Source organism: Polyodon spathula, chromosome 4, assembly GCF_017654505.1.
Source record: "Polyodon spathula isolate WHYD16114869_AA chromosome 4, ASM1765450v1, whole genome shotgun sequence".
Classification (NCBI taxonomy): Eukaryota; Metazoa; Chordata; class Actinopteri; order Acipenseriformes; family Polyodontidae; genus Polyodon; species Polyodon spathula.
Genome location: NC_054537.1, coordinates 13,380,714 through 13,406,585, shown reverse-complemented (window position 1 = coordinate 13,406,585; position 25,872 = coordinate 13,380,714). Strand labels below are relative to the sequence as shown.

Here is a 25,872-nt window from a genome sequence, read left to right as displayed (position 1 = left end):
TTCCCTTGGATTTTACAGGTGAGTTTCTTAATAACAGTGATTTATTTATGTTTATGAAGTTCAGTTCACGACTTGAAAATTAGCGTGAGATCACCATGTGCAAATGATGTAGTTTTGATGTGAATACGAGGCTTACAAAATATGTTGTAACAGATTATAATCTGATTATGCCACTAAGTGTTGTCATGAGAATGTATTTACTGAAGATGAGTGACATTAAGTCAACACAGACTTGAAGAGAGAAAAAATATGTTTTGGTTGATAGGCCTTCTTCATTGAAAGGGTGCCATTCTAAATAAAGGCACAACTGATGTGCTGTGTCCCTTATTACATAAGGAAGAAACAATAACTAAAAACAATAAAATTGTTATCTGCTTCGTAGAATCTAAAGTTTCAGAATAGGACCAAATACAGTACATGTGAAACGGTCCTTATAATAGTTGTTACTCACATGTTGATAGCATTTGCCATGCTTTCCCATACAAGGTCTTAGAGTGTTCTTCCATCTTTAACAATGATAAATACCTAATGTTCTAATGCAGCGCTGAAGTTAGATTGGGACAGGTGCAGTGTTTTCAGATCGAGTGAATGGAGCCCTGTTAATACGTTTGTGTCTGTAGGAGCTGAAATAGTTAATAGTAGAGCTTGTTGATTGATTTGTGATGCAGTGAACTGTGTAGAGCAACACAGACTGTGTAAGTGCTTACACTCCATGTCTACATGGGCTGGAAAGTGGAGAACTGAAATAACCCTTAGTCCTGCTACAGGAAAAGAAAAAAAATGACTTCGGCGGACAGAAGAGTATACATTTTTGACATTTTTTACTAAATAATTGTGTGGTTTGGTTACTTTTAAGTCCAAAAAAAGTCTGTAAACAATCTTTTAATTGTGCTTCATTACGTTTATATCATTTTGCAATGTGTAAATTCTATGCATAGTAATATATGTATTTAAGTTTATTGACAATCACTTTAAAAAAAAAAGGGGGGGGGGGGGTAATATAAAGGGACCAGGGTGCCTTCCCATTTATTTTTGTATATCTTTGTTATTTTGTTTCAATTTATGTTGTTCCCAGCACAACGTCACAATTCCTGCTTGACTCCTGAAAATAAATTACATCTTTTGATTTATTTTAAAGGAGAATGCAAGTATATTTGTAGGTTTGATCAAAACACTCTCTCCTCTAACACACCTGCTTTTGACATTACATTCTTGGCTCGCTGGAATATTGCAGGACTAGAGAGGGTAGGATTCTAGATCCATAACTCAAAGTAGTACATTCTCTGACATTAGGTAGCATAAACAATTAACCAGTGAATACCAGTATTATTGCCTATTGCTGTTGAAAAATGGAAAATGTTATCGTGTGTGTTAACTGTCCTAAATTACATAGTGCAGTCTGTGCTGACTCATTGGAAATGGCCCTCAAGCTATTTCACAAGCACGCTCATGTGAATACCTAGAACAAAAAGATTGATTTTGTCAGTGTTTTTTTGCTAAAATAAAAAGCATATTATCAGTGCCGGTGTACAGGAGTCACATGTATCTTAAACAGATCAAGCAGATCAAGTTTAAATTGAACGGCTTGCTAATGTTGGATTTTTCTGAGGCGCTCAGTTTTTACAGCTGAGCAGGTTCTGGATGTGCAATCAAATGTGTTAACTTAAGCAATTAAAAACATTTCTAAAACAGCACCATATTTGAAATGGGTGCTACAAATCAACACAAACACAGTTTAGATTTAGACAAGAAAATTTAAATACTGTAAAACATCTTGAAATAATGAAAACTGTAAATTTGAGAAAGATCCTTATACAGGGATGTGTTTATATATACATTTCACTGTCAATATGACCTAACTGTAAATGTGCTGAATGTTTGAAGTACTATGTGAAATAACAATAATGTAAGCTACATTTAAAACAGAAGGACATTTTTAATTAAGGACAAAAAAGAAATAAAAAATCAGATTTGAAATTAGTAATAATCATAAAAAATGTGTATTAATATATTTAATGTCGATTTCAAATAATACTGGTTTATTTTATGTTTAGTTGAATCACATTAACCTTCAAATGGTATGTATTAGGTAAGCAATAAGGCACGACAGGGTGTGGGATATATTCTAATATCCACATGCCCCGGGTGCATTATAAGTCACAAGGCGAAGCCAACTGGTTTTAACCTCCCGGGGCATGTGGATATTAGAGTATATCCCACACCCTGAAATGCCTTATTGCGCTTAGAAAATGGATCAACCAACATTAGCAGCACAAATAAGACTGCCTTTAAATCACGCAGACCCTTCCTCACAAGACCTGCAACAGTGAGACTGCGGTTTTTTTGGTTGTTTTTTTTTTTTTTTTTTTTTTTTTTTTTTTTTAATAATCCTTTGTTATCCAGGGTAGTAACAGGAGGTATCCATACCAGATTTGTGCTAGTACAGCTTCACATTGGTGAGAAAGACGTTATTTACATGGAATACCCGGTTACTTATCAAACTGACTGCAATTTGCAGCATGGTAACGTGGAGAACTACTGGACCAGTGTTAAGAAACAATTTTAAGCAATGCAGGGCACAGCAGAAAACATGATACCATCGTACCTGCACACATTTAAAAGGTATGCCAGAAACTGTCGAGATGAATTTATAAATGTTAAGCATCAGATCACACAGCTGCGCAGGGGGTGGGTCCAGTGGCAGCAGGCAGAGCGAAGAACGGACAGCGGGAGCAACGGCAACAAAACATATTTTAACTCCAAAGTCTCTTTTAAGAGGGACCCAAATATTTTGTGAAAAGCTGAAAGTTTAAAATATATTTTTTAAACTATGTATTTTCAAAATGGGATAGGGAAATGCCGTAGTTCAGAGAGAAGGAACACAGCGATCAGAATGGCGAGTTTTGAATTTATTTGAATACTTATTTTTGTTTGTTTGTTTGTTTGTTTTTTTCCCACTACTTTAATTAATCATTAGTGTCGGATTCAGATTCATTTAATATCTCATGTACACTTCGGTTTCCCAAAAGTTCAACATTTACATAAATCTCGTTGGTCATGTTTTATTTCGATAAATTCCAAAATGTTTGCCATATTAGTTTTTAAATTCTAGTGTATGGATATCTGCTAGTGATTTGCGGGTTTTTTAAAAAAGTGCCAACCCATGGTGATATGCTGTAATATCAACACCCCCATGTGGCCTGTTTTGACCAATCAGGATAGCGTATTTAAAACACCCATTTTATAAATATAAAGATATTAAATAACAATGAGCAGTCTTTGATCCCACATAGCAGCATTAAATTCTTGAGGTTTCGCTTAACCCCAGCATGTTTTAAATATAACTAGGTCTATGTGATTTAAGACTGCAGTCTACTGGCAATTATTACCTGTTCATTAATCATTTTAGTCTGTGCTCAGCCTTTGTTTTTCATCGTGACACTTTATACTTAATATGAAGCCGGTTTAACGTCTCATTGGAAAGTTAAGAATTACTCTTATTAGTGTAAGGATAAGTTCAAAGGCAGGGGCCCAAAAAGACGCCAGTATAATAAGACAAAGCCAAATACAGCCATTAAGTTTTATCATCAAGGGAAAATAATAAATGGCCTGATTTGTACTAAAAAGCTTCAAGCCAAATTTGTTTTTCATTGACTGTGACGTTTTATTTTAAAAAATAAATACAAAATATGTTATATTTTCTTTATTTTTGTTTTAAAGGGCTAACAGTTGTAATAATTATAAAAGTTGTTGAGTATTTCTAGTTTACTTAATACATTTGAGATTACATATTTAACTGATTAAGTTTGAACCATACACGTTTTTATTGGTGTTTGTACACTGTAATGGGTAAATCTCCTGGATAAATAAATGAAGAACAGTCCCCTCCGTCTCTGAAGAAGCAATAACCTTCATCACTGTGCTGTAGCTCTTCAGTAATGCATCCAAGTTTTTAGGGTTTGAAGGTTGTTTTATAAAGCTAATCTGTTGCAGAAACCCCACGCCCTCTAGTCCCAGTGGTGTTCCACATTCTCCTTATATTCCTGCTGATAAGAAGGGATGATGCTAAATTTTGTGAGATGCCCCGATTTACATCTTGCACGCTAACTGCAACAGATAAACATTTTACTGACAGGAAATTTAACAGAACATCTGTTTTAAATTCTCTGAAGATATGGATGGGATAAACATGTTTCAGAGTTGAATACAGCTTTACACAATATGCTTCAGAACTGTATACAGTGTGATTTACAGTTAGGGCTTCTGTTTTTCGGGTTTTATTCATTGTACTTTTCGGTGCTTATTTTTAGCTATTTCATGCTAGTTTTATGTAAATTGTTTTTTTTTTTTTTTTTTTGGCGCTTTTGTCTTTGATATACTGTATGAAATTAGTGTTTTCTGTTACTTTTCAAAATGCTTGAGCGTTGTTTTTTTATGTGTCAAAATACGTATAGTAACTGGGCAGTACTTGCACACTTAAGTTGTACCTTCTTTGCTGTCTTCCACGTGAAATATCCATGGTCACGGGCACATTCTTCTGGGGTTTTTGTTTGTAGGAATTTTTGTACATTTAGTCACAATTCTGTTTTAAATCCTCTGTATCTTAACTATAATACAGCTTTAAATCCCACTAATAAGCCTCCATCCTGATTGTAATCTTGTTTGAAATGTCGCAAGTGCAGTCTCCAATGGAAATGTAGGAATGTGCTGTCACTCAGTAGTTGGGGCGGGTTTAAAGTATTCAGAACGAATCAATGATAGATACAAGTCAGGAAGGCGGGGCATTGCCCAGCAGCACTGGGAATTGTATTTATTATTATTTTTGTAGTAGGTTTAATTTTTTTATAGGAAAAGGGTAAAGTCAACGTGAATAGATTAACCATTTCTACAGTTTTTTCCGGTGTTTATTGGCTGTCCACAAATTTAATTTTTTTTTTAATCAAGGGTGTTTGATTGGTTAAAACCGAAAATCAGAAGCCTTATTTATAGTATACCTTTAAATGTAGTTCATTGGAATAGCTTTTATACCCACAAAAGTTTACCCTTGAAACAGGGATATACAGTGCCTATAGAAAGTCTACACCTCCTTGATCTTTTTTCACATTTTGTTGTGTCAGTGCCTCAGTTTTGTGCATTTAAATGAGGATTTTTTTCACACTTATCTACACACAATACTGCACACTGTTAAGGGGAAAAAAAGTTTTTATTGAGAAAAAAATATTATATATTAAAAATACAAAACTGAAAGATCATAATTGGATAAGTCTCCACCCCCCTGAGTTAATACTTGGTGGAAGCACCTTTGGCAGCAATTACAGCTGTTAGTCTGTTGGGATAGGTCTCTACCAACTTTGCACACCTAGATTTGGCAATATTTGACCATTCTTCTTTACAAAACTGTTCAAGCTCTGTCAAGTTCATTGGGGAACGTTGATAGACAGCAATATTTAAGTCATGCCACAAATTTTCGATTGGATTTAGGTCAGGGCTCTGACTGGGCCAGTCAAGGACATTTACCTTTTTGTTCCTTAGCCACTCCAGTGTAGCTTTGGCTGTGTGCTTTGGGTCGTTGTCATGCTGAAAGGTGAACTTCCATCCCAGTTTCAGTTTTCTTGCAGAGGGCAGCAGGTTTTCCTCAAGGACTTCTCTGTACTTTGCTCCATTCCCCAGTACCCTCCCGAGGGTATGGAGTTCTACGCTACCCTAACCATGAGCCTGCCATGTACGAACGGGTCTAGTAGGAGTGGGTGTTCCCTAGGTGAAGATCATCCACTACACGATCCTGCACGACCAAACATAACGTTGTATTGTGATAGGCGTAAAGCCGTTTTAGGTTTGTCCATACCAATGAAAACAGCGTTTGGTGTTTTCAAAAAACAAACAGGATGAAGGTGACTTTGATTAGTAATGGCTTCCCACCTGGGGAAATAATGGCATTACCATTAGGAAAACGGTTTGTGGATGTCCGGTCCAAAACACCTCAAGAACCCTATAACAACAACTGATGAAACCTGCAACTTTGAACTTAATTGGAAGTTGTGGGGTAGGATGTGTAGACAAATGAAAAAAATATATATGTATATTTTAATGCGTTTTAGTTCCAGGCTATAAGGCAACAAAAGGTGAAAATTTTGAACGTGGGTGTAGACTTTCTATAGGCACTGTAGTGGAGGCCATTAACATGTTTTTACATTGACTCTGTTACCAGATCAAACGTATACTAACTGTATACAGCAGGAGAATGCATGTATTTATTTATTTATTTATTTGGATACATACTGGATGTACTTAGGGAATACATTCAAATTATAAATTTACCAAATTCCTATTCCCTAATTTGTGTTTGATGTAATTAAAATTAATTTTGTTTAACCTTTTTATACAGATATAATAAGGCAAGCTCTGTCTTTTTAACAGCCAGAATTCAAAATGATTTGCCATGTGACTTCTAGATTGTTTAGAAAAAGAGAATGACTTGTACAAAGTTCTGAAAGACTGAACATTTCCTTCATGTGATTTATAATTGAATTTTGAAAAGCTCAATAAAACTAGATTGGATTATACATGTATAAGAAAGAATTCTTCTTTGTTTAATTCAGGTCAGAATCATTTCCATTCACAAGAGTCAGACAACCACAGATGCCTCTCTGCCTGTGTAGAGTTACCAGTCTAGTCTGGCTCTGGGATGTGGTATAAATGTTATGTGCTGTGATTTAGGGAACTATGGGGGTTTCAGGATTTATCATTTGAAAATTCAATTACTGCTTGACTGAATCCAACTTAAAATGTAAAAGAAACACAGAGGATGAATCACATACATAATTTGGTAACTGTGCATTCCAATAACATTTTTAATTTTTATTTTACTGGGCTTAACATGAGAATGCAATAATCAAAAATAAAAAGCAGCATATTACCCCTCCTAGAAACAGGATTTGGGGTGATTGAGAGGAATGTGAAGAATGAGGACAACCACAAAATAGTGTCATTTCTAAGGTCAGACAATTCTTTCAACTGAAAACAGCTTTGGCTGGATGCCAGAATAAAATGTCAGAACTGGCTTTGATTTGCATTACATTTCTGCCAGCAGCATGCCCCTGTAATTAGCAGCATTTCCTGTTGAGATGGAAGATATTAAACCTTCCTTGGTTCCCACTTTTTTTCTTTTTGTTTACATTTCGTGCTCATGTCAGCAGAAAATGTATACATCTAATCTTAACGTATGCCAGAGACGTTTTTTAGTGACGGGAAGTATAATATTTTATTTGAAGAAAAGTAAAATAGTCTTTCCCATCAGCTATACTTGAACATCTTTAACACTAGAGCTACCTAACCTTTTTTTTTTTCAACCGCTGTATTAAAATGCATATAAAACTACTGTTGCGCCACACGCTATGAAACTGTTCTGCGTTATTGTTTGTTTTTCTTAAAATTATGTTTGTGACACTGTTTTTGCAGCCTGCTTTGTACACTTGAGGGACACCTATTGCATCACAAAACTTAGGGTTGGTTTTGGAAAGGGTAATGATTGGTTGCATTGTTTAAAATGTTTACAAATGTTGGGCTATAAAATGGGGTGATTTTAGCAGCTCAAGGACCAGTTTAGGGCTGCAACGGGAGCTTACAACACTGTGGAGCACTAGAGGATTACAGTGCCCAAGATCTGCTTAACTGTTTTATTTTATACAAGTGTTTCCGTTTACCCATCTTTTTATTTTGTGTCCAAGTTCGACTCTGTTGGCTTTTCAACGATAATTTCCGTCTCCAGTCTTGCAACTGGTTTGCTACACTATTATTCCGTAATTATTTTTGTTTTTCAATATAATCATCCACAACAGGACTAAATTTAAAAAATGGTGAAAGGATGGAACTTACAATTGTAGATTATTCAACTGTTCGAAAGATGGAAACGTATAACTATTCAAAAAGTGGAATGTAAAAAAACAAACCTTGTGGAATCTAGTTTGTGCAATCAACACAGTCATGTCACTTCTGTCCATGTGCACTGCACTTGCCACACACTTTTCACAGCTTGTGTTTGTCTCTGTCCCAAAATATCTGCAGCTTTATCACTTTCATTATCACTAACCACATTATCATTAGAGTAAGCATCATCACTGTCTTGGTCTGGCGCATTTTTTTGTCCAGATTCGTCTTATTCATTTTGTGGATTTAATAAATCGCTTTTGAAAAACTCTCCTTTTGTAGCTATACAAAGTAAACATGAAGCTTTCAAGTTCAGCAGCTTGATCATGTGATCAATCTCGTGCACTAAGCTAAAGCTACTGTTTTTGCTATGATGGTCAAAATGACAGCTCTGGTAGTTCTAGGTAATAACGCCATAAGTTTCTGCAAATCTAAAAGGTAGAAGAATACCTGACACTCCAGTTGATAGTTTAACCACATATTAAGTTCATTGTGTTTGTTTAGGAATGTGTGCAGTATGTGCTAAAGCCTTTTTCTCATATGAGAGCTTCAATGGTTAACAAACAACTTGCCATAAGAATCTAGTCATCAAGCTCTCAGGGAAAATAATGCTTTTGAGCGCATGATTGACATGTCAAAACATAACATTAATCCTCTTCAACTTGTACTAGTCATGCATGAAATATGAACTGTAAAAAAGGTTTCACCCTTGGGCAACAGTAATGCAGGTTGGTCCCACCATACGCTTGAACTTGTTGGCTGACAAAGACCCAATTTTGACTAGATTCTATGTGCTGTGTTCAAAGGCACAAGTAAAAAGTGTCCTGCAATTTCAAATGATGTTCAAGGCAGAACTAAAAACTGGAATAGTAGGACTAAAATGATTGTGAAAATAAAATTATTACCTTGATATCTAAAAGGAGTTTAGTCTCCATTCTCTATCTGTATAGTCTGCATTCAGAAGAACCAGCTCAATAATTTACAATTTACCAAAAGAACTGAAAGTTACAAGCAAACTTGGTGTAGTATTTTTTTTTTTTTTTTTTTAAGGTTAGCTGAAGTCATGATTTAAAAAAATGTAAAAAAAAAAATTTTGTTTAGGTATTTTGTTATTACTGTACCAAAACTTTTAGCATTACAAAAAACACTAGTATGTATGTATGTATGTGTGTGTATATATATATATATATATATATATATATATATATATAATATATATATATATATATATATATATATATATAATCTATAAACCACAACTAACTACTGGCAACTAACTACTGTAAGATGTTTTACTATCAGCATATCTGTACAGATCACAGTTGACATTAGATAAAAATAATAGTTATGAAATAGAATTGTTTTAAGTTGTGTTTCCTGTTATTTAATACAGATAGCAAGTAGTCAAACTGCATTAAACCACAGAATGTGTAAAATGGCTATTGTACTATCTGCCATATGGTCTGATTTGGGTTTGGCTGTTGTGAAATGTTTTTGAGCTATTGCAAAAAGGATTAAAAATAAAAAAAAACACCCCTTAAGATTTCCAAGATATTAAACAAAAAAAAAATTCAATTGATTTTATATTGGGGTATAATTGTTAATAAGTTGTTACGTAAAACAGAATTGAACTGAAATGTAGTTTTTTTTTGCCTGTTTTGTATGAATGAAAGTGTTTTTTCAAGTGTATTTCTCAGGTAATCTGGCCAGATTTTCTCTGGATAAAGCCAGCAACAGAAACCATCACTGGAAGCCAAAAGCATCCTGATTCTTTTTTTTGCTTTTGTTATATCATGAATGAATGCTGAGAACAGGCAATAAGCCAAGAAGACAATCATTTAACATTCTTACGGTAGCTGTTAGAAGTTCACTGATTTTGTGTGAAAAGTATTCAGTGTGTTTTTAGTTTTTGATCATGTTCTCTAGTTGTGAGCTGGAGGGGACACACCCTTTTAAATGATGACAGGCTTCTATTTTGTCCATAAATAATCTTGTGTTGGGAGCCAGTAGTTCCCTCCCTGTGGTGGCCGTTGGCTTTTGGTGTTTAGCTCGAGTCAGATGCTACAAATTACAGAGTGGGACTCAATACTTGGCTTTCTTAGGATTAAGATACAGTTTTGATTTGTTGGTAACATTTTGGGTCAGTTAATTTTGAAAGTGCGTAAGATCCAGTAACTCGGTGTCCTCTGTTCTTTTAATTCAGACATAGGGCAAGCACCACATAATAACTCATCCAAATACTCCCTTGTGGTGGTATGTTAGCCTCAATATGGGGCAGACACCGCTTGTCTTTCAGGCAGCTGGCATACACCCTGGGATACTATCAGTCTGTGTGTATAGTCTGAAATGAAATAGCCCCACATTCTTACACTATTATTTGCTGTTCAGAGTGTTAGTTTCAGTGATCCTGAGGCTAGTGACTGGGTGTCTGACTATGTCTTGAGACTTTATTGATGGAGACAGCTATGAATGCTGCAGAACTGTTGCATCGTTGTGATAATGACCTTACTTCCTGCTACATGACATTAGATGCACATGATCCCATCAGGAAAAGATTGAATCTTTTGTTGATAGATCCACAAAGAGGGTCTTCCAGGATACAAGGATACATTCAGTAAGACCCTTATGATTACATTGTAACAGGTTTTTTTTTATTTTTTATTTTTTTTTATTAATAAATTAACTTTTGCACATTTGTGTTCATAAGTGTGTGTACAGTAGACTACTATCTACTTTTCTCAAAATACATAGGGTCTTTATTTTTGCATTTTGTGACCGCAGGGGTGTGCAATTCGTATCGCCCGACACCCCGGACAACAACATTTGTGTGAGGGACAACGAGTTTTGCCATTATACTTTGCCCGTCGTACAAGTAGTTTTTATTTATTTTTCCTAAATTTGTTCTGTTTCTAGAAAGACACTTCGGATATATTTCTAGAGAGCCACGCAAGTTTCTGAAGACTGAAGTGCAGAAGTCTGGCACATACACAAAAACATTTTAAGAAGTGTTTACATCCCACCCCTATCACTCCTGATTGGCTAGCTGTGGGAAAATCTGATCTTCTATTGGTTACAAAGAAACCCAGAAATGGCTGCCAAGAGAGCCTCTGGCAATGCACAGACTAATCTTTGAAGTTTAAGGTATTATTTATGTTTTTTGTAAATTAGCAAGTAAGTTCATGAATTAAGAAAGTGACTGCTTTCTTAATGCATGAACCTGACATTTAAATGCTGCAATCTAGTAAAGTTACAACAACAAAAAAACACAAGAGTCGCTGAGGTATTAGTGGATTAGAAAAAAAATGTGTTGTGTAATTTACAGAATTATTTATGAGTCAACTTTGTGGTCAAGCGTGTACAGTATTCGTTGGGATGTTTAAAACAAAACATCAAGTTTACGGTTTAGAAGCATTTCAAGACAAATTTTGCCTGGCAAAAAATGTAATGATTTTTTTTTTTTTCAATTTTAGTGTTGCTAACCTAGTTTGCTATTTACCACGTTTATTTAAATTTAAACACTATATTTAATTAATTAATTAATTAATTACTAGAATTGAACAGAAGCGATATTAGTTCATTATTGGACATGCACAATCCATTGATTTGTGAAACTTAAAACATGAAGATTGACAAATATGTTTATAATAATAGAAAGGAAATGCTTATATATGAGATTATATGCACAATATTTTATTATTTTAAAATAAAATACAGACTGGAAAGCTCATGGCAATGTGTTTATGTATTATTTCATGTACGTGTTTATTTTTCAGTGAGAGCAGTGCAGGGAAAGAATGATGTCAGGGTATGAAACCAGGATCACACTGCTGCAGCAGTGTTCCAGTTAGTCATCATGGGACAAGATGTTAGATGAGGAAAAATAGCTTTAAAATGTTGTACACTCTTTAAATAAAATAAAAAATATATAATAGAAGTAAACAAAATAAAACACATACCATATTAATTCAATTTGGCGCTGCAGTGTTTATTTTAAATTGATCAGAATGACTGCTGCCCTTAAACGAGGGCGGCCATTATATGAGGGCGGCCTTTATTAATAATACTGTGCTTTACAAACGATTTATTACATGATTTAAAGCATTTAAAGCATTTTAGAAGCTGCGCCGTGACATACTCTGATCTGCAGCACTATACTCTTGTGTGTGTTTTGGGGCTCACATGCAGTATATTTACTGACAGTTAACGAGAGCCTATTAGGTAGGAGTTAGGAGGTCAGGGGAGTACTTTACCAGTGAATCAGGAGTGTGTATTTGTTGTTAAGGGGCAAGACAATGCTCGTGTGGCAGTTCAGGCCATGAATGTGATGTAGATATTTTTCTGCACCAAAAATTACCTCGGAATATCAGCTTGATTTCTGTAAAAACTCAATAAATTCTACTCGGTTATATTTTTTCTCACTGTAACTTGCTTGTTTGTAATTTCTCTGCAAGAGAAATTAAAACTAAATCTTCTCATAGATAGTAAGAACATTGTTTTTATTTGTAGGGGATTGAGTACAGAATTACAATTGACTGAAAACAAAACAACAAAACCACGTAAGAACTTCAGAAGGACTGCTGTTCTGAACTGTACCATAAAATAACGTGCTTATTATGTGTGTGTACATTAGTTTGTAATTTATGTGCTAGATTGAGGCTCCCGTCTATTCGTGGGGCGTTACATGTACATAGTTGGTGTTGCGCGTATGTTTACTATGTGTGTGTTTTTAGTAGGGTGAGAAAAAAAAAATACCTTAATGTTTCTTTATTGATTGCAGCGTTTATTTGAGGGCGGCAATACAAGGACGTCTTTAATTCAAGGGTGGCGCCAAATTGAAGTAATACGGTATTTTGTCTTTACAGAATTCGATGGAGCCTACTGTAAATACTGTGTGTGTTTTGGTCGAAAAACAGTAGAAAATGCAGAGAAACTTAACAGGTTATACACAAGTCCTTTAAAAATCTGAAACGCTGACGCCTTGGACTCAGTTTTGCTGTTCATAAGCTGTTTTGAGTGATTTTTTGCTGTTATTGAGTGATATTTTTTTCCAAATGGTTGTCCGTGTTTGTAGGAATGTTGAAATCTACAGCTTCATCTTTCTTTTTCTAGTACAGTGGTGCATTATTCACCGCTGTCAGCACCTTCTGTTTTGTCTGCAAAGATAATGCATGTTTTTTCCACTGTGTCGTGGAAATTACATTGATGTGTCAGCACTATGGCAACTCGAAAACTGTGTCTATGGCAGCATGAAATGCATTATAGGATCAATAGTCCCAAAACAACTAAAATACAATAGCAGAGGCGCTAAATTGGATGCAAGTCAATACATTTCCCAATACCCTTTACACTCAGCTGTCTGAACCGTGGCAGTTAATTTTATTCAGCTTTTTTTTCCAAGGGGGGGGGTAGGCTTCTAAAATAATTCACAAAAACAGGAAATTTGGGTCGAGTGAATTTGTATTCTAAAAGGTAATTTAGAAAATCTGTAGCATCAAGATTCAAAGTCTTTAGACATTCCAAGTATTTTGAATCCAATATATATATATATATATATATATATATATATATATATATATATATATATATATATATATATATATATATATATATATATATGTACAGCATACTCCATGAACGTACTCCATACTCCATACTGTTGTTCTTCTACCAGTGAGGATAGCAGAATAACTCATCGTCCCTGAATAGGTTGTGTGGGTTGTTTACGGCTATCCTCATGAGTGGAAGTTATTCAATACTACTGTATATCTCTCATGCTTGTTGTGTATTAGAAAACAATCCACTACCGTCAGCCAATCAGCTTCCAGCATTATACAGTAGAAGGCTGCTGCTATGTCACAGCATCAAGTGTGAATCAAATTTAAAATCAATCCACGCAACTACCAGCTTTTTCTTTTTGATTTGCTGTATTGAAAGCGCCGTTCACATCTATTGGACAGCAAATACTAAACAACAACACAAATGGTCCAAATGTATTTTATTATCCACACACAACCAGCCAATCAATACTATGCACCGATGAAAGCAGTCCTGTTCCTGCAACTCCCGAGTCAGCCAATCACAGCTGGACAGCATCATTCAATAACAAAACCTTGGCAATTTCTAACAGCTACCGTAAGAATGTTAAACAAATGTTTTATTGGATTCCTGCATTTATTCATAACAAAAGAAAGTAATATTGCTCCATTGAGGTATATGGAATTTGTCCAGATGAACTAGAAGTAACTCTGTCAAAGTTTTGTTTTTCTCATATTATGTATGTGATCCTTTATGAAAGTGTTTGTTACTATAGCAGAAGGGTGTCTGTTGAATCATTAGAAGTTCAAGGTAAACATGGGTTTTAAAGTGTTGTTTTAAAGAAAGTAATGAGAAAAATAGCTTTCTAATAGTGATAGTGCCTTGATTAAAACTCTACCATGTGGTAGTTGACCTTGACTTTCGTTAGCAGCCCCACCTTCGGCTCAGGACGCACAACTGTATCTTTTTTCCATTTTTTTTATTTTTTAACATTCCCTGAGCTAGCATGTTAATACTGAAGTGGTCACCCAGAACAGATTTTATTTTTTAATTTTAAAAAACAGCAGCCAAATAGATGTTCAGGACTGATTCTACATTCAAAGGAGGAAATACACTGGTAAATCAATTGCATTTGCAGAATATGTTATCTGTAAAAATACTGGCGTATCATATTTTACAGTACATATTATTTTTAAAGATACAAATAAGAAAATCCTTGCCATGTTCTCCCACTGTTGTAAATGGAAACCTAAATGGGGCATACAGATATATTGATGATTTGAAACAGGTGGCTGCTCTGATAATCCTTACAGACAGAAATATTGCCTTTGATAACCTGCTATTGATTAGGACACACATACAGTTAAACCAAAGTATCTGATACACTGAATGAGATGTCTATCTATGTGGAGGGGGGTCAAAGTGAAAGCAATATCATTTATGACATCTGAACATCAGTACAATGCAAACCTCAAGCAACATTCCCTGTACTGATAAATATACAATAATGGCCTATACCTATCAACTAAATGAGCATGACTGTCAGGTGTGATTTAAATTAGTTTGCAACCATCCCAGCCATTCTGGCTTGCTCCTGACTTTGGGGGGCTGGGTTGTTCCAGTTTGTTGTTTCCACATCCACACGACAAGGCAATAGTCCCTCAACCACCCTAGCTTTACTGTAAGAACAACACCAGGCTGTATCCCATTTACTGTGCTCATAATTATTAAACAAACATGATTTAATACAGTAGTCTCTGCATATAGGAACACCTCCTAAGAGAACACTTCAGCTAAGAGAACAACCATGGTGAATTGGATATTTCCATTCTAAATGCTCCGCCTAAAGTAACAGGAAATGTGCTTAAAAGAACACCTTTTTTTGGCACTGATAGCGATTCATTCACAACTGATATAGCATTGTTTTGTAACCTGATACTTGTCATTGTGAGAGTGTCTTAAGGAACTGCGATTGGTTTATTCAGTCTTTCCAGAACCGGCGGTATTTATCATTGACTCATTTTGTATTCCGATTTCCATGAGTGCACCTCATCGCTATAAAATGGCATGCAGACAGGCACTGCTGTTTCTCTTGCTACAAAATGATATGCAAACAAACACTGCTGTTAAATCATTTTGTGCTTGTCTTGAATATTGCTCCTGTACATGTATTCATAATTAATATAGAGCTGCTACTGCATTTAGTGTGTAGGGGTGCGGTGTAATTTAGTTGGACAGTTACGCTTGTCTTGTTGCTTTTCTCTTACTAATTCAGTTCATTTCATATGTTCATGCACGTGCATCATGACAAGTAATACATATTTATTTCTTTATTGATTCATATTGTGTCTGGTGGTCAACTCTTAGAGAATGCTTCGGCTAAGAGAACGCCTCGCTTGCTTCCCGAGGCATGTTCTTTTAGCCAGAGACTACTGTAACATGTCTTTTCTATTAGGTGTTGTGCTATGTATTTATGTATGAGCTCTAAAGTATTGAATATGACTCTTAAACTTCTAGGTTCTGTATGCCACATTTTTTTTCAACAAAATGTTCCGTTTCTTATGCGTAGTGTAGTTTTTTGCTTCAGAATATAGTATTTAGAAATCAGTGTTTAAAGTCACAGGTAAGATGTTGTTCTCTGTGATTGTGTCTTTAATTTTGCATGTTTTTTTTTTTTTTTTTTTTACTCTAGGTATATACCTACAAACTTAACTCCCTCACTCGGCAAAAGCTGATGGCCATGCATTCCACCAGTATTGAAGGAGTGGAAGATATGGCGACGCTGGATGACCTGCACGAAGGGGCAATCATGCACAATCTGTACCTACGATATCAACACAATGTCATTTATGTAAGTCTTGAATAACATGGTCATATTTGCTACATATATTACAAAATATTTAAGTAACCCTCACATACCAAGGTACTGTGACCAAGAACAAGATTGAAATGACTTGATTTTAGCTGCATTCTGAGCATTTTTTTTAAAAACATTATTAACTAATAATAGTAAACATCGCTTTGTACCAACCAGTATTGGAGACCTTTCCAGCAAAGCTATTTCTTTTTATCCCAGATCATTTTCTCAGAAGTCCTCCGATTTTATTATTATTATTATTTTACAGGACACCAGACCTTCTGTAAAATTTCAAACTCTGGCGTCCTGTGTCCTTCTTTTTTTTTTCGTTTTAGTCCTGTGCGAATCAGCCATGTCAACGTTATACTAGAATTGATTCATCATTTCCAGGATATTCACCTCGGAGCTATACCAGCCTTCACAATAAACCATCATATAATATAAAAATTGGTACGATCTGACCTGAGATTTTACAGTTCACTAAAACGATACGATTGGGCAAGACCAAATTGTGGATGGCCGAAAATACAAAACAATTGGGACATCATAAAATTAGTGTTTTTAATGGAGCATTGAAGATATGTATGCACATAAATACCCATCAAAGGATGAAATAATTATTCTAGCCTTTGGAAAAGAAGGTACAACGAATTGAGTAATTTACACCTGGTTCATTATTTACAAATCATGCACAAAAGCGCCTTCTCTGGCCACAACATCACATTTCATTTTGAATTCACCGACTTTCCTTGATAGAAATGAGTCCTGTGATCTCTGTGAGGTTACCAGAAGTCCTCTGCTTTTGATCAACTTTGAGGATACCTTGTTTTTAGTCACATTTGAATCATGACTTGCTTTAAGTAAAAGACAAGTTGTTTAATCTGAAGGGGACTTAGAAAAGAAAATGGTGGATTTTCATTCTTATTCTGTGTAAATGTTCCTCACTGTTGGTACCTGAAATATGACTTTTATGTCATTTCTTATTTTCTTGTTCTTCATTTTTAAAGTGGAAAACTTTATATGGGAAATATTGGTTTATACTTTTAGGCTTGGTGAAATCCTGTTTCCAGAGCCATACACTTGGCAGCATGTTGAAAGGAACCCAACTCGCTGTCATACACCACTAGTATTTATGAACTGGCAGCATTACTATTTGAAATAAGACGTTCTCCAATTTTTTCAGGGTCTGAGTTGGGCCTTCTTTCAATGTGGACATTGTTTAAAAGCCAAGAAAAATAGCTTGTTGGGTGAAAGTTTGGCCATTTAGATCTATTTCCATTTGAAATGTAGGAGTTTTTGAGAAACATTTTTCGTTGCGGTTTCTAAGCTGTACCAAGAGCATAGAATCAGTGGGAAACTGTGGAGACAGATGACGTGCACTGCCCACTTCTAACACAAACATGCTTGCTCTAGCAGTGAATAAAAAGAGAATGTCACCATTAACTCAATCCATTAGGTTTAGCTTAAAGCACCCACACACTTTCTATGCCATGTTTTTTTTTCCCTTTGTTATTTAGTGAACAATTCATTCTGTCATATGGACCTTTTATCTTTCAACATCGGTGTCCTTGGAACACTGATATTGTACCACACAATACAGTAATTCTCCAGTTGATTTAAGCACAGTGTTTGCTTTATTATGAAGAAATTAGCTATCACGTTGCATGACATTTCTTATGCTGTAGGTCATATAGGTAACACAGTGCCTTGCTCCAGATCCTACAGATTGATTATGTGATTACTTTGAACAACAAAAAATGAATAGTGTGCACTATGCATCACCCAGTTGCACAAAGTACGTTCAGTTTAAGGTTTCACTGTACTCTATGTGTATATGTGTACATTAAACTTAAAAAAATACTCTACTGAGAGAAAAACAATAAAACTCAGTCAGAATGCAAATGCACCAATATTGAAGATTTAGAAACTGCATTTTCCTGTTTATCTACATCAAAATATTATTAATATTACTGTTTGGCATTTGTTAATTCTATAAAAAAAAAATATAAGGCTAAGAATGAATCCAACAGAGAATGCTTAGTATGCAGTTGGGGCAAGCTGTCGTGTGCATTTTAATAAATAAACAAGTAAAACAGTTGAACAAAACCAAACAAAACACTGCACACAAAACAAAACGGCACGTTGGCCAAAACAAATAGACAAAACACAGCGAACACTAAACACACAAGTATCGTGCTGATCTATGTCGGCACGAGTAGCAATTGCTTTTTAGTTTTAATTTACTCTTCCTTCTCTCTCCCGTTCTTTCACCCTGAATGCCCAACCCTGAATGAGTGATTCGTGCATCTATATATGATTAATTATTAATTAATCATTCACATGAATCCCAGCATGTGAACTAATTTGTGCTCACATACTAATACACATTTTATCTGCACAAGAAGTGATTGTGCCCATGCTGAAATACAACTATACATTTGAAATCATGTATGCTATATAGCCCAGATTATACTCCATGCTGCAATACGTACACACCACACACAACATAAAACACAAAAACCACGCAGAGGGGTGGGCAGCCCACCACAGCACCGAATTACACCTTAATTTTCATTCAAAATTTTCACCCATAGTATTGTACTTTGCTCTACTATTGTATTCTGCTGCGAAATTGAGCTTTTTTTTTTTTTTTTTTTTTTTTTGCAGATGCTGACACATCACTTTACTGCTTTTCTGTGTAAAGTGTATTATGATTGTATTATGCTTGGGGGGACTTTGTTTCAACATGCACCATCAATGACTGATGGAAAAGAAATGGCATTCCCATTCAACCTATTTTCCAGTTTTGCTTCCGTGATGAGGCATTTCAGAATTCCCTCCAGTGCTGGTAGTCCTGGGGGGAAGGTATGTCAGTTGGATGTGTTGACTCTAGTCTGGTTATCTTATCCACTCTGTCCAATTGTGTGGGAAGCCAAAGCATTTCAACTGCTCTGCAAGTAACTCAATCCATACTCTGATAACAGCTACAGCACATTGGGCATGTGCAAGCCTGAATAGTCTATCTTGGGTTATCTAAATAAATAGACTGATAAACCAAAACCATCTTAAACAAACAAAATATAAACAGTGAAAGGTATTCATCTAGGAAATTCACAACCCCATTAAGTGAGTGTTTTTTAGCTCTGGAGTTTTTTAATTTTTATCTGCAGATAACACATTTGTTCTTGAACCAAGCTTGGCAGCAGAAGTGGCTGCAGCTGACAGTGCTTGCTTTAAAGAGTAAGCAGCGGGGTTCCAAAAAATATAACGTTGCACGTCCCCATGTATTGCCACAACTGTTTAAATAACATAGCTGCCATTTATCTTTTCATTGTTAACCTCCTGACAACTTTTTACACTTATAACTTTAAAATCTGATTCAAAGCTCTTTTCAAAATGGCTGCTCTAGTGCACTGATAGTGTAAGGATTATTGCCCATATTGTGAAACAGGTAGCACAGTAAAAATGATCCATGATGTGGTACGGAACAGAAAAGCCAGAGCACTTGTTATGTTTTGTTTTTATTTGCTGTTCCTGCAGTGATTTCAAGGACGGATCTCAAACCCCAGTGCACTGGAGTGGCCATTTTGAAAAGAGCTTTAAAGTTGTAAGTGTAAAAAGTTGTCAGGATGTTAAAAATGAAAAGATAAATGACAGGTACATTATTTAAACAGTTGTAGAAACACGTGTAAGGTTTTGGGGGTTTTTTTTGTTGTTTTTTTTTTCAGAACCCCACTACTTACTCTTTAAGAGGTCTTGTAAACTTGAAGGGAACTTCATGTACCTGTTGATGAATGAAAAAAGGTTTCTTTATTTCTAAAACAAAAAATAATCTCTGCAAGCGAACAAATGTGTATTGTTCTTGAACTGGGTATTAATATCAAAATGGTGTTTGCCTCTTTTTTGACATGAGAATCAGAATTTATGCCCTCATCGAAACTGTTGTATGTAGCCGATGTGAAATGCTGGGTGTCATGTTGTTGTTTTTTTTTAGAACCACTTTCAGAACTCACTAAGGAAATATATTTCACTGTTGACAGTGCTCATGAAACTGGAAGGGGTGCCTAGAATTTCAACACATGCACACACTGGTATAAATCATGAGCTTCGAAGGGTTGTATTTATTTATTTGTTCCCCTCTGGTATTGAGGACATTCCTTTGCCTGACAAGTTCTGTTAACTTAAATCCCTCCTGGGTACAGTAAGCTTTGACACTGCAAGCGTTTAGCAGCCATTTGCCTGTCATTAAAATGCTGGCCTGACAGCACGGGGAGTAGCTTTGCTTTCAGGGTGTTGGGTGTTGGGACTTGTGTTTGGCAGTCAATACGTTTTCAAGAAAATAATCTGTAGAAGAGCAAAGACATGCGCCTATGTTTATAAAGATTGAAATTGAGAATGTAGTCCTTGATTGTAACCATCTGTGGGCCTTATTTCTTATCCCTTAACCCAGAGTAAGGGACTTACCATTTAAATCTATCCTGCAGCAATTTCACATCAGGTATACTATAGCCAGGGGCAATTAAGAAAAACCATTTTTTCTTTCTTTCTTTCTTATCTATGGTATGTTTGATGAAATTGCGTGAGAAACCATCATTGGTTAGAACTTGTAATTGCTTGAAACCAGTAGTTTGACAGACAAATTCATGTTTAACGTATTATCAGTTTCTTTTTAGAACCAAAGCCTGCTGTATTTTACCACTTAACTGTTAGGAATTGTCAAGTTGCTTGCACTGAAGGCTGTCACGTGCTCAATGCCCAAATCCATTTTTTAAAGAAAAAATAAAAACCTGTTTGCGGTCCTTTCCCATCTGTGCTGGCAATTGGCCCTGCTGGAGTGGCCTTCAACTTGTCACCCCTCTGTGTGTGCTTCATTTAGGGATCGATTAAAAACAAATAGCTGATATATGTTTTCCATTCATATTATAAATATTTGAATCCATTTGTAGTGAGATTTACAGATATCACAAAAGTGACAATGGTGATAGTATTTGTTTTAAAGTTGTTAATTTTAATCTAGCAGAGCAGCTGTAACTGCACCATATATTGCAGCTGTTCAATCAAGTAATCAGTTTGAATTATCTTCTCAGCCTTTACAGTAGAAGCAGAAAATATATTTGTTTTAAATGAAAAAGCTGTTTATTTGTTTCTAAAACAAAGAATAAACAAAGATATTTCTCAGAACTGAACTGCAATAAATGGTTAATGACATATCAAATAAATTATTTTTTATGGCCTGATAAATAAGGCGTGTTTTTTTTTAATACAGGTAGTGTGGTAGCTTTGTTCTCTGCTCATCTATCAGAGGTTTAAATGAGTTAAAGTGTACAGCAAACTGTGCTTAAACTAGAATTTAAAACTTTACCAGCTCCTTGCAGTCATTCTTAAGAAATGTAATTTAGAAGATGTACACATTTACCGTTGAATTGTGATTAGATACTGATAAAGCTACATGAAACAGACTGACAATTAGGTATAGCCTCAGTTGAAATATTAGGCTTGATGTAAGCAAGATAAGCATTGTGGAATTTGTACATAAAGCATGTATGCTGTGTTATTCTAATATGTTTGATATGGTGTTGAGTTACGATTGTGGCTGTTCCTTTCCCAGCTTTGGAACTAAGAACAGCCTTGTGCATCTCATTCATGTAATTTGTTGTAGATATTATCACCACAGCTGTTTTATGTCATCATTGCCAGTAGCTGTTTTAAATATAGGCCTATATAAAAGGAGGTCCTGGGTTAAGTCTATTTTAATGACCTAAACAGTGTCAGATCTTAATACCCTTTCACTCAACAGTATTACTTCTGGGGTTTTCCTTCAGTGGTGATTTACTGTCATTTTTAGAGTAAGGATGTAGGGATACACTGATTGTGATACCATTTTTCTTCATTATTAACACTAGAATTGTTAACCAGGATTTCTGTGCACTTTACTTATTAAACAGAACACATCACCAGCATTGTATTTGTATATATTTAGATAGGTAATACATCCTACAAGAAGTGAATTTAGCATAGCACTAGTAAATCCATTGGCATGTGACAGCATTGATGGGTGGATTTACTAAATTCGAGGTATTTAGAGGCTGAACGACACTAACACTTGCATTTTATAGACACACGTTTTAAATCTACATTTTCAAGCTTACAATCTTTTTACAAATTGTATTTCAGTGTCAATATTGCACTTTGTTTAACATTGCAAACATGAATTACAACATAGTTACCATGAAAAACATATGAGCTGTGTATTAAATTTCTCAAGTCAATCCCATTGTTCTTTGATTAAATCTGTAGCGCTCATTTCAAATCCCTTACTGATGTTCTATTGGTTGTTTTGGCTCTGTAGGTTGCCAGATTGGACAGTTTGTTACATGCTGCGCTTTGCGGTTTTGGGAGTGGTAAAATAAATGAATATGGGATATAGACTGGGCAAACATTGCGCAGCTTCAGGCAATTAATTTATTAATGTAAGCCATCGTGGCTTGCCTCAAGGATCATTTGTTGTTGGCAGCAAAACTGTTTTCTGTTTAGCAGTGTTGAATATATCTCATAGATATACTGTGGCAAGCGAGTCAAGATCACTGTTAGAATGCATGGAGATCACTGATACACTATGTTCTCAACACTGACAGACAGCAGAAACCATTTCCATGCCTAGATTTCAGCACAGCCTTTTTGTAATTGGTTTAAGTTCATCAGGTTTGCACTTGAAATTCCAAACTGCACTAATTGGGCAAAGTGTGTGTTTATGTGTGCATTGTAGTACAGTCAGCACTGGCTAATTGTGTACTGATCATTAAGATTTCTCTTTATATGGGTTACAACTCGGGGAGACACTTCTTCCCAATGCTATTTACGTTGTTTAATTGGGATGTCACTTCATTTAATTGGGATACAGTATTTTCAAATGATGAATGGAGATCGCTTTTCAGAGCAAGACAGGTAGCACAGTGCAGCGAGTACATGATTGTGCTGTGGCTTGCATAAACCATGTTGAACTCTTGAAGAAGCTGGAGTCTCCTGTGGTTTCTCTGGTTGTTGGTGCAAAGAAAGGTGCAGGTGCTTCGCTTTGTGACGCGATGTAATTTCATTATTTTTCATTTCATGTAGAAATAAAAAACAGCGATTTTGTTTTGTTTAGGAATAATAAAAAAATGACTCCTATTTTAAATTATGTGTTTATATCATAAAGTGATGCGATTGTGTTCTTTTTCTTTTCATTTAGAAACAAAAAAGTGTGTTTTTTTTATTTCTTTTTTTTTGTTTGTTTTTTATATAAAGTCATCTCAAATGCCTCTCGTTTAATTGGGACAGCGGCTTATCCAGGACATTTTTGCTTCTCCAGAGGCGTCCCGATAAAGCAACGCCAACTGTACATCTGTCAAGCTGAACAAAGTATTGCAACATATTAATCTGAATAGAGCTACCTTCAATCACAATTTTGTTTAATGTGTCACTTACAGTAATTATGACTATGTTAAAGTATGTGTGGTGCTGTATGTGACCGAAATAGGACATTGAATCTGTGACATCTTTGTATGCTTGGTTTATTTATTTATTGAATTGCTATTTCATTGTAAAGCAAAATGATTGAACTGTTTGTATAAAGTATCATTTTTAACAGTCGTTTATTTTGGCTATAGTTCAGACAAGTTCAAACTGCAGGAATGTTGATCCTAGAGCCACCTCAAGAAGGTGACCATGACTAGGAAACACTTCAACTTTAACAGCAAAATGCCAATATTTATAGTAACAAAAGTAATTGGATGAAACTGTTATTATAAAAAAAAGTCAGAAGACATTTTTGTATGTACATCTTTTTGTATGTTTTTTTTGTTGATTAGGGTTATTCTGAGAATCAATTTTTACTCTGATTACTTTACCCTTCATTCCTGTGTTTAGACTGACATATGTTCAATGCTGTTCTGATTTGCTCCAGTTGAGTTCTGGAACCAGTTGCAACAATCTTTCTTGTGGTCTGCCTAAAGTAGAAAATCATCTGCACTTGTCATTAGTGCTGCTTTGTACTGGCGCAAAAAAAAAAAAAAATCGTAGATCATGAAAGTAAAGGACCTCTCCTACCTAATACTTGAGTCTTGTTGGGCGGAGCCTGGCGCATGCAAAAAATAGCTGCTTTTCAGTGGGTTCGTGTCATTAGTAAAACCCGGCAACAATCACAAGAAGCTCTTGCTTTTTTTTTTTGTTTACACTGACAATATTGCAGGGCACTGTGGGATGTCTGACCCTCAGCGATCTGCTGGAACAGTGCAAGCTCAATGGGTTTGAGAACGTTTCTATACTGCTGTGAAGCTCCTGGGATTGGAATGTTTTGCCAGCTTGCTTTATAATGAGGGCTTGTTCTCAGATACACACTGAGCAGCCAGGCACAACAAAACAAAATCTGCATGTAAAGTGTGTTTATTTATGTTTAACTGACAATATTGTCTCAATATTGTAAAATGTGTCACTCTGGACACTGTAAGGCATAAAGATACAATACAGTATATGAAGAACCTGTGACATACCCATTTCAGCCATATCTGATTTGCTGGTGGGAAGCTTTTTCAATACATTTTGTTTTAATAAAATAGTACACAATGTTTTTACTGACGAGTGTTTTATGAGATTTCACTGTATTAATTAGTATTCTTGGGATAGAATATGTTGTAAACTGAAATTCCTGTATACACAGATGATTTTATATGTAATTTTAGGGGTGTGTGAACCCACAATTGTATTTGTGTTTTAAAATGAACCTGTTTATTTTTAAAACCTTGTCCATTCAAAACTTGTATGGCCACGGAAGGTTATTGTTGTATTTAGCTCCTTTTCAACGAGAGAGTTGTTTAGCACATGTGAACACTAATTGAGTGTAATAATGTTGGAGCTCAAATCAGCAACAACAGGTAATGTACAGTACTCTGTCCTTATAACTCACCCTACCAAGTTACATTCTAATGAGTTATAGTAGTAAAGTAATCTGTAGTTATTAAAAGCAAAAACAGACATTTTGCCTGTAAATATGGCTGGGTTTTCTCAGTGCCTCCTGTATTTTTCTTTACTGAACCATTTTATACTTGGAAGTGGTTTGTGGAATTATCCCATACTGTCCAGTAAATTCTAAAATTAACAGTAACTTGGCCAAATGGTTTTACAGAAAGGATGCAAAAATAGATTTTTTAAAATGATGGTTTTTCGGAGTCACCTCCCCTTGCCAGCTGTTCATGTGTTTACAGTATACGCACACCCCCAACATGAGAGTAACAGGATGGGTTAGAAACGGGGTCTGTGGAGTGTTACAGTTTAAGATCAGTTTCTTTTTGCAATGAAGTCCCATACACTACTTACAGACCATCAAGGTCTCAGACTTGGAACTGGGTCAGTTGTTTTTTTAATGTCAACCTGGCAATGTGAGAGAATAGTTGCCCCAGTGTGGGTTGAGAGGCATCTAGGAGATGTGGGATAATACTTGTATATGGAGGGGAGTGATTTGATTACTTGCATTTCTCATAGGTTCTATTATTGTGAACCACCATTAACGAATCGTCAGA

The 25,872-nt window shown here is 35.5% G+C and overlaps 1 protein-coding gene across 1 annotated transcript in view; it reads left to right on the top strand.

Moving 5' to 3' along the window:
• The window catches only part of LOC121314203 (unconventional myosin-X-like), a 106,022-nt gene that overhangs the window by 35,662 nt on the left and 44,488 nt on the right, over positions 1–25,872 (top strand). The window contains exon 3 of the mRNA XM_041247224.1: positions 16,154–16,312. Coding sequence (XP_041103158.1) covers positions 16,154–16,312 — 159 coding nt within the window. The remainder of the gene's footprint in view (positions 1–16,153; positions 16,313–25,872) is intronic.